The sequence below is a fragment of the Castor canadensis genome, chromosome 11, assembly GCF_047511655.1.
Source record: "Castor canadensis chromosome 11, mCasCan1.hap1v2, whole genome shotgun sequence".
In the NCBI taxonomy this organism is placed as follows: domain Eukaryota; kingdom Metazoa; phylum Chordata; class Mammalia; order Rodentia; family Castoridae; genus Castor; species Castor canadensis.
The window spans coordinates 6772028-6781452 of NC_133396.1; the positions used below are offsets into that span (position 1 = coordinate 6772028).

At 54.2% G+C, this 9425-nt stretch overlaps 1 protein-coding gene across 3 annotated transcripts; it reads left to right on the plus strand.

The window, feature by feature from the left end:
- Nucleotides 1-428: 428 nt before the first annotated feature.
- Fdxr (ferredoxin reductase) lies at nt 429-9425 on the plus strand. Of its 3 annotated transcripts, none has more exons than XM_020165515.2 (12): nt 429-584; nt 1313-1416; nt 5170-5265; nt 5415-5537; nt 5682-5795; nt 6129-6230; nt 7210-7317; nt 7545-7629; nt 7744-7943; nt 8026-8197; nt 8745-8915; nt 9024-9425. In XM_020165515.2, the coding sequence occupies exons 1-12, from the start codon at nt 506-508 to the stop codon at nt 9152-9154; spliced, it is 1485 nt and encodes a 494-aa protein (XP_020021104.2). In that variant the 5' UTR covers nt 429-505; the 3' UTR covers nt 9155-9425. The 3 variants fall into 3 exon arrangements, with proteins under 3 accessions (XP_020021104.2, XP_073901293.1, XP_073901292.1); XM_074045192.1 differs by having other exon boundaries at nt 8026-8105; XM_074045191.1 differs by lacking the exon at nt 5682-5795.

Sequence of the window (9425 nt, forward strand, 5' to 3'; positions counted from 1 at the left end):
GGGAGACCCGCTTGAGCTGGACTCATGATTGGCTGAAACGAAACTACGCAGGCAGGAAGACAATCAGAAGGCAAAGGCTCATCCATTGCGTCATCGGCGAGCGACGAGAGTCTCCCTAGCGGCTAAGAAAATAAGCTCCTTTTTAATTGGCTTCCTCCTTCTAGAGAGACTGACACAGCGATGGGGATTCGCTCTCCTCCAAGTCTAGGCTTCCGGTATTTGAAAGGAGGAGGGAAAACAGTCATTAAGTCTTTTACGGCTCGGAAGTTCTGGGGGGCGGGGCTTCAGCGGTAGGAGGTGGGTTCTGAGTTGGGCCGCTCCTGTAGAGGCCGGATTCTTTTGGCAGTCAGGGTGGAGCCACAATACTGTGCTTTCGCAGAGCGAAGTTGTGGGGCAGGCTTTGGGGCGGGACCCTGGTGGTGGGCGTGTCCAGGGGGCCGGTCAGGGGGCGGGGCCAGGCCAGTCACTGCGAGCAGATTCGCTTGCTGGTTGTTCTTCCTTAGCTATGGCTCCGCGCTTTTGGCGCTGGTGGTACTGGTCGGCATGGCCTCGGATCCGGCCGCCTCCTGCTAGAAACACCCCGAGTAGGAGCAGGGCACTTTGGGCAGCATGGGAGCGCGGGAAGGCCTAGGAGCACTAAGTGTAGGGGTCGGAGATGAGCAGGGCTGGAGGGGGACGAGACTGGAGGCTCTCTTCTTGCCAGCGACATGGGGGTAGTAGGGGCAGGCGGGTGTCTGTGCGATGAGATGTGAAGCCTCCAGGGTGAGACGCGGGTCAGCAAGAGTGAAAAGGAGAGACCGCCAGGTCCACATGTGTGAGACGGGATGAATGGGTGTGAGACGGGATGAATGGGGGTGACACGGGAGTCAGTGAGAAGTCTCAGGTCAAACACGAATATGAGCAATATAGAGTTCTGTGGCGAAAGGAGGGAAGATAGGGACGTGGTGGGGAAATCCACAGGAGTGATCCTGGGATTGGGATGATAGGGGGTCTGTGGGATCTTAGACGATTGGGTAAGGAACCCCATAAGAACAATCAAGTGTTATGCAGGGTGGTCCGTAGACAAGGGAGCTTCTAGGAAGGCCATCATTAGCAGCGTAGTAGGTTCATGGGTGAGGCAGGGCTCTGGATGAAGATACAACCTTTGGGGGTTTAGATGAAGTAAGGGCCCCTGCAAATGGCAAAGCGTTGAGGAACAGAAGGAAGGTGCAGGTGAGGGTGAAGCTTAGCATGCTCCCTCTCCTGTAGGACCCTGTTAGTTTGGGATGAGGAGAAAGTGTTGATTTGACCTTGCTTACCCTCCTTTACCTAGCCCCAGGCTTCTTCCAGCAGTTCTCCACGCAAGAGAAGATCCCCCAGATCTGTGTGGTGGGCAGTGGCCCCGCTGGCTTCTATACAGCCCAACACGTGCTAAAGGTAAGCCACCTCCTCCAGGCTCCTTCTTCATCATTCCCTGTTGCTCCAATCCTAAGGGAATGCCTTATCTCCTTTGGATTGTCCGATGAGGAAGGGGATTCCAGCCCATCTGCCTGCCTCCACACCTACAGCTCCTGCCTGAGGTCCACACTGTGAGAAGCGTGTTTGATTATCATTGGTGGTCAGTGGCAGGTGGGCAGCTATGCCTCCTTGGCCAGGCACTCAGGGAGCTTATGTAGACCTGCAGGATGACTTTGTCCTTCCTTCACCTCCCTTCTTTCTCCTGTCTCCACTCATTTCCCAGCATCCTACATCTCAAACTACCCTCTCCTCAGCTTTGTGTGATGTTATCCATTGGGCTGTGCCCTTCTGTCCCACAGCTCCAACCCTCTCCCTGCCTGCATTCGCCTCAAGGCTTTCAGTGGCAGGAAGGGCCCCAAGGCTCTGGATTTACTTGAGATTTATATCAGCCCTTGAAACACAGGGAGAGGGGAGACCCAGATTGACAGATGAGACAGAGTCTTGGAGTGTCCATGGGGGAACAGAAGAAGGACAAATATATTAATTATACATATATGCAGATACTTAAAAGGTAGGCTTTCTATGGTGAAACTAGAAAACCTCACAGAGACTTCTGCTGAAAATTGACCCTGACTTACCTCCCAAGCAACACATGTGGCAGAGCTAATGACAGTGATGCAAGCAGATCAAGCCAAGCCAGTGGGCATAACAGAAGCTGTTTACAGAAACACGTGTGTTTGATCTGCACTGAAGGTCATGCTCGGGCTTTGGTCATATGTGGGGAGTCAGCCTGGAATGCAAGGCCATGGCCATAAGATGACAGCTTGGACTCTGGGATGGAGGCCAGGGAGCTCAAGGGATTGGGGAGGCCCTGCAGGGCTTTGTGTAAGGGGCACTGTAATAGCTGAGCCTAACATTCTGGGAAAGAGTAGGCCTTCCAGGCAGGATTTTTAGCACTCTCTCTGAGGACCTGGTATTAGTTTAGGGTCAGCACAGTGCATGTTCTTTCCTTGCCAGATATGCCAGGGATGAATGCAGAGGCCAGTTATGAGCTTCTTCCTGCCCACTGAGAGCTCTAGGCTACTGGCCCTGCTCCTAAGATGGGATCATGTGTGGCACCTTTGGGACAGTGGCACTGAGCACAGCATCTCCTAGCCTCCTTACATCTACCTGCATGCAGGTGTCTGACCCACTCACAGGTGAGCACCTGAAGGCTGAGGAGGTTGTCCACCCTCCCCCCACTGAGCAGGGAAGGCACTGGGGCTTTCGTGCAGGAAGTCTGAACTAAGCTGGTCTGTAATTGTTCACCCCGTAGTCACTTACTGATGACATTGTGTTTCTGGCCAGTTTGCACTGGAACCATGGGGGTGAGCAAGACAGATGTCATCCCTGTGCTCCAGGACCTGACATTCTAGCTTGGGGGGCAGATGACTGGTTTGCAGGATATTTTAGGGTTTACACTGGGGGTTTAGAGAGGGACTCTTTAACCCAATCCAGAGGGAGAGGTTTCCAGATTGCAGTCTAAAGGACAGCAGAGGGCGTCAGGTCAGAGGATAGAATGGCAGGAATGTCCCAGGCTCGGGGAGCTTTATTGACAAAGGCCCAGAGGAGGGAGAGAATGGCCATTTGGAGAAAGGACCAGTTGCAGGGGTAGGTGTGTGTATGAGGGTTAAGGAGAGGAGACCGAAGACTGAGGAGGTGAGTGGGGCCCAGATTACCAGGGGCTTGGAAGCCAGTGACCACACTGTGGACTTGGATGGACTTCTCTGGGTACTGCCACAGCCTCTCCCATGAGAGTCCCCTGGGAGACTTTTTAACATTTCTGGGCCCAGCTCAGATCTAATGAAACTGTAGCTGGGGCCCTGAGATCAGCAATTTTAAATAAATACCTCAGGGTAGGTATCTCCCTGCTATAGGCGATTGGCTTCATTAAAGACTTCTTAGCAAGGGATTACAGGACCTTTTGATTTTTATTTTTGGAGGTGCTGGGGATGGAACCCAGTGCCTTGTGCATACCAGGCAACATTCCACCACCGAGGTATACTCCCACTCCTTGTTTTTTACTTGGAATGTACTCTCTGTCTTCAGAGTAGACATAGGCAAGGCTGGTGGTCTGGAGAGCAGTAGGGTAGGGGGAGAGCAAGGATGTGAGATTAATGGGCCAAGGTACAGGGGGTGAGCAAGGAACCCAGGCTCTGGCCTGGGCTCCAGGTAGATGAGGGGGAGCACAGAAGCAGAGGGGGAGGGTTAAGAGTCAAAGGACTTAGCCTTGTTTTTTTTTTTTTTTTTTTTTTTTTTTGGTGGTGGTGGTGGTGATTGAATCCAGGACCTTGTGTATCCTAGGCAAGTGCTTCACTACTGAACTGCCCAGCCCTTTTGAGACGGGGTCTTGCTATTGTAGCATAGACTGGCTTAGAACTCAAGATCCTCCTGACTCCATCTCCTGAGTTCTGAGATTACAGACATGTACTACTATGCCTGGCAAAGGACTTGGTTTTCTTTGGATGGGTTGAGATGTGTGTGATGGGACAGCCAGGGGTGTCAGGTTTGGAGCTTGGGGGGAAGTCTGGGCAGGAGGTTGGGGGGTGGGAGATCACAAGCAAGTCCTTCAGAATTTGAAGTCACAGGAGGGAGTGGGTGAAACCTCCCAGGATACAAGTGTATGCCTAGGGGGAAGGGAAGGTTCCAGATCAGAAGCACCTCAGAGAATGCCCTTGTTAGAAGGGTAACAGAGGAAAGGGGGCCCAAGAAGGAACAGAGGGAGGGGAAGGTATGGGAGGAGAGAGGTTTTCTGCAGGATAAAGTCTGCAGTGTGAGATAAGGGGCATATGAAGGTGGCCTTAGAGAGAGCCTTGTGACCTTGTGTGGAGTGAAGTCCTTCATAGGTCTCCTCCCACACTCTGGATAAGATGGTGGAGCCTGATCTTGGAGCAGGGAGTAGAATGGAGGGAAAGAAGGGCCTTAACAAAAGCTGGGGGAAGAAGCTCTTTGGCCTGGAGTTCCATTGAATCAGGAGGCACAGTGGGTGCAGGAAGGGGGCGCAGGGCATGGCAGTGTCATCCATAGGTGCCCGACTGCTTTCCTCTGACTTGCTCCAGGCCAGAGTTTCATGCCATCCTGGACACCACAACCCTAACCCTATGCCTTCACCTTTTGAGGTGCCCTGGGAGGACAGGCAGCATGAGGCCACTGTAAGAGGGAGACTTTCCGAGACTGCAGTAGACCTCTTGCCATCTCTCTCTGCCCCCACATGCCCTAGCTGTGCCCCTGCCTCTGTCTTGATGGTCCCTGTTCCAATGGGATGATCTTGGAGGCTAGAACTAAGGGAGGTGTGAATTTCAAAGGCTGGTTCTCAGTCATCAGACCAGCTGGGAATTTCTAGAAGTGGTGAAGGTTTGGAGGATAGGGCTGTAGGTCACATCTCTGAGGATGAAGTTCCCTATGCTCAACTCCAGTGGAGGGGAAGCTACAGCCCACCTTAGTTAGCCAAATTCCTCACAATCTCCTGGTTGCTAGTCTTCCTTGAAGTCTGACCTCAGCTCCTCTGGCTGCTTGAGCTGCCCCAGGTCCCTTTTCTGGCCCTCTGGGCAGATGAGTCATTGAGAGGCACTCTTTCTTCTCACGAACAATCTCAGCCCACCAAGCTGAGCTCTTCTGCTGTGTCCAGGAAAGGGAGGCCCCATTGAGGCCTAGCGCTTCCATTCACTCCACCAATTGCACCTTCCCCCACAGCACCATCCCCAAGCCCACGTGGACATCTTTGAGAAGCAGCTTGTGCCCTTTGGCCTGGTGCGCTTTGGTGTGGCACCTGACCACCCTGAAGTAAAGGTGGGTCTCACTGTGAGTGGAAGGCGGGAGGCTCCTTGGCTGGATAAACGACATCCAGGCTCCTCTGTGGGGACATTGGGGTGAGGGAAGCACTGATGGCGCCAGTGCTGCCCTACCTCTAATTCCTCTCATTTGGGACTGCCTGGCAGAATGTCATCAATACGTTTACCCAGACGGCCCGCTCTGACCGCTGTGCCTTCTGGGGCAACGTGATGGTGGGCAGGGACGTGACGGTGCCAGAGCTGCGGGAGGCCTACCACGCTGTGGTGCTGGTGAGTGCAGAGGTGGCGGATGCAGAAGGGGCTGTGATAGACTGGTAGTTGAGGCATGAAGCTAGATGGAAGTTGCTAGAAGAGGCTGCTGGGAGCCAGGAGCAGTGCTGATGGCTCTGGGCCTCGGCCTGTTCTCTTTCTCAGAGCTATGGGGCAGAGGATCACCGGGTCCTAGGAATTCCTGGTGAGGAGCTGCCTGGTGTGCTCTCTGCCCGGGACTTTGTGGGCTGGTACAATGGGCTTCCTGAGAACCAGAAGGTGAGTTCAGGGATCACTCCTGCTACCTCTTCTTCCCCAGGCCTCAGCTGGGGCCAGGGCAGCCTGTGGATGCCAGAGCTAGGGGAAGAAGCAGTAAGGGGTGAGCTAAGGAGATGCTGGACATCCAGCTGACTGAGGGAGGAGGTCAGAGAGGAGGGCTTCTATGCAGAGGTAGGGAGAAGGAACCTGAGCCCAGGAGCAGGGAAGCTGGACTGTCCTTTCCAACAGCAGGGAAGCCCAAAGTTATGGGTGAGACGGTGTGAGGCATCTGCAGATTAGATTAGCCTGCCTGGAGCCAGGCCAGGGTGACCCATCAAGGCCTTTCTCCTCCAGCTAGCACCAGACCTGAGCTGTGACACAGCTGTGATTCTGGGGCAGGGGAATGTGGCTTTGGATGTGGCCCGAATCATGCTTACCCCACCTGAACACCTGGAGGTGAGTAGGGCTGGAGGGAAGGAGGTGGGGGTCACACTGAGTCAGGCTGAGCTCAGTGCCTATTTCTCCAGGGATTCCAGACAGAGGCCTTCTGAAAGGCATCTCTGTGAGCTCCATCTGAAACTATTTCCCCCTTCAATTTTGGCACTCCAGCTATACAGGCCTTTAAAAAAAAAACAACACAAAAGTTAAGTGTGCCACAAGACCTTTGCATATACCATTCCCCCTGCCTGGAACAATCTGACTTGCTTCTTGCCAGTTAAGAGTTAAAGTTCTGCTGGGCACCCATGACTCATGCCTGTAATTCCAACTACTTGGGAGGCAGAGATCAGGAGGATCAAGGCTTGAAGCCAGCCAGGGCAAAGAGTTTGAGAGATCCTATCTTGAAAATACCCAACACAAAAAAGGGCTAGCAGAATGACTCAAGTGGTAGAGCACCTGCCTAGCAAGTGAGAAGCCCTGAGTTCAAACCCTAGTATCACCAAAATACATACAGACATACAGACAAACATAAGAGTTAAAGCTCCTCTTTTAGTTATTGGCTCAGTTATTCCTCCTACCAAGAAGTCTTGCAGGACTGCTTTGAATAGTTTCCCCTGTAATACCTTCTCATAGACCAGTCTATTTAGAGCATGTTGTCACTACAGCAATCTTACATTCATTGATGAGATTTGATAAGCATCTCTCTCCCCACTAAGTAAGAAGCTCTATGAGGGCGGTGCCTGCTGGTACCCGCTTAAGCCCTTTACTCATGGCTGGATGCCTGGTAGACTCAGTAAATTAAATACTTGTTGCATGAGTCAGCCCACCTGGTTTGCTGCTAGTTGGAGTCCTTTGCAGAGTTGACGGCAATGTTCCATTTGACCACCAGAGGGAGGAACGGGGCTCTTCTCTGCCTCAGGTTAGGGACAAGACCAACTGGAGAGTCCCCTTCCTCAGGTCAGTGTATGATGATTTCAAGAACCCCCTTTTGTGCCAGAAAACGGACATTACAGAGGCTGCCTTGGGGGTGCTGAGGCAGAGTCAGGTGAAGACAGTGTGGATAGTGGGCCGGCGTGGACCCCTACAAGTGGCCTTCACCATTAAGGTACTAGGGTACTGGGGCTGAGGGGGGCAGTCAGGGTCCCCTGTGTGGGGACAGAGCCCCTGGGAGTGGCTGCTGTCTGGGATGGAACCTGGGGAGCAGGCATGGCCCCAGGAGCCCTGTGCCTTCCATGGTAGTGTTTCCTTCCTGGGCTGGACTTGGGTGGACTTAGGGGTGGACAGTGTTCTGGTCCTGACCTCCTCCCTCACTCCCCACCCCTCACTGTCAAGGAGCTTCGGGAGATGATTCAGTTACCAGGAACCCGTCCTATTTTGGATCCTGCAGATTTCTTGGGCCTCCAGGACAGAATCAAGGGTGAGGGGCCCAGCCTGGCCCCCAGCTCACCAGGGAGGGGTGGCCTAGGTCAAAGAAGGCCTGGGGTGGGCTCGTGGGCTGGGACAGCCTTGAGATGTTCTGTGTTGTTGACAGAGATCCCCCGTCCAAGGAGGCGACTGACAGAACTGATGCTTCGAACAGCCACAGAGAAGCCAGGGGTGGAGGAGGCTGCCCGCCAGAAGCTGGCTTCCCATGCCTGGGGCCTCCGCTTTTTCCGAAGTCCCCAGCAGGTGCTACCCTCACCAGATGGGCAGCGGGTAGCAGGCATCCGCCTGGCGATCACCAGACTGGAAGTAAGTATCATGTTACCCAAGGGTACCCCCCCTTGCCAAGGCCTTCCCCAGCCTAGTGCTGCCCCTATACTCTTCCCAACAGGATGTTGGTGAGGCCACCCGGGCAGTGCCCACAGGAGACATGGAAGACCTCCCCTGTGGACTTGTGCTGAGCAGTGTTGGGTATAAGAGCCACCCCATCGATCCCAGTGTGCCCTTTGACCCCAAACTTGGGATCCTCCCCAATACAGAAGGCCGGGTTGTGGGTGTGCCAGGTGAGAGGGAATGAGAAAGCTGGGCACCTAATTATGGTGGGAGGCTGGTGTCCTTGGGGCCACAGATACTGAGAAACTGCTCTGAGGCAGGCCCTGTCCCAGTACCCAGCCTGCCTCCTTTCTGGCCCTAGGGAGAGTCCCCAGGCTAGCTGGGACGTAGGACATACATGTAGTCATTAAGTCACTGAATAGATATTTACCAAGGCCTGCTGTGGGCTAGATCCTGTGCTCAGTGCTGGAATGGGAGATGAGGCAGCCACTGTCCTCAGGCACCTGTTGAGCTGACTACCCATGTGCCTTTATTCAGTAAATGTTCTGGAAATGAGCAAGCCCTAGCTTCTAGCTTCAGGGAGCTCCCTTGTCTACAGGGAGACTGAGGTGTAAGGGGGCTGGCATGGCAAAATAGGCTGAGAAGAATCCAGGGTGGTGGACCGGTAGCCATAATGGGCCCAGCTGATGGGGTCTGCTGGGAGACTTGTGGTGTTTGTCTGAATATGCAGTCTTGCCAGTGTCCAGCCACCTCCCCTCCCTCTGTTGTTCCTCTTAGGCCTCTACTGCAGCGGTTGGGTGAAGAGGGGGCCCACAGGCGTCATCGCCACGACTATGACCGACAGCTTCCTCACTGGTCAGGTGATGCTGCAGGACCTGAAGGCCGGGCTGCTGCCTTCTGGCCTCCGGCCTGGCTTCCCAGCCATCCAGGCCCTGCTCAGGAGCCGAGGTCTGGGCCCCAAAGCTGAGATCCTGGGGGTGGGATGAGTGAACCCACACTTTGGGGGAGGGCATGAAGGAGGAGGTGGCAGCATTAACTTGTTTCTCTCTGCTTTAGGGATCCGGCCAGTCTCCTTCTCAGACTGGGAGAAGCTGGATGCTGAGGAGGTGTCTCGAGGCCAGGGTGCTGGGAAACCGAGGGAAAAGCTGGTGGATCCACAAGAGATGCTTCAGCTGCTGGGGCACTGAGCCTGGATCCCAGCCCACGTTGTCATAGAAGGGAAGAGTGCCACGCAGGAACTCCATGCTCCAGCCACAGTGCTGCCTGCCTTGGCCTGGGGACTTGGCTGCTGCTCTTTTTCAGGGTATCTGAGCACCGCCTTCTGCAAGGTTGCCCAAGATGGAACCTTAAGTTAGGGATGGAGGATGACTGCCCTCCCCCCTCCCACCTCTCTCCTGCTGGACTTTGGGGGAGGCTATTAAGTGGGGAACATGCTGGAAATAAAACAGCTGAAACCAA

Excerpts from the sequence above, each read along its gene's own strand:
- Fdxr (XM_020165515.2), top strand. The coding sequence starts at position 506 with ATGGCTCCGCGCTTTTGGCGCTGGTGGTACTGGTCGGCATGGCCTCGG. Across the intron at positions 585-1,312 it reads TCCTGCTAGAAACACCCCGA|CCCCAGGCTTCTTCCAGCAG; the intron begins GTAGGAGCAGGG and ends TCCTTTACCTAG. Across the intron at positions 5,796-6,128 it reads GGCTTCCTGAGAACCAGAAG|CTAGCACCAGACCTGAGCTG; the intron begins GTGAGTTCAGGG and ends TTTCTCCTCCAG.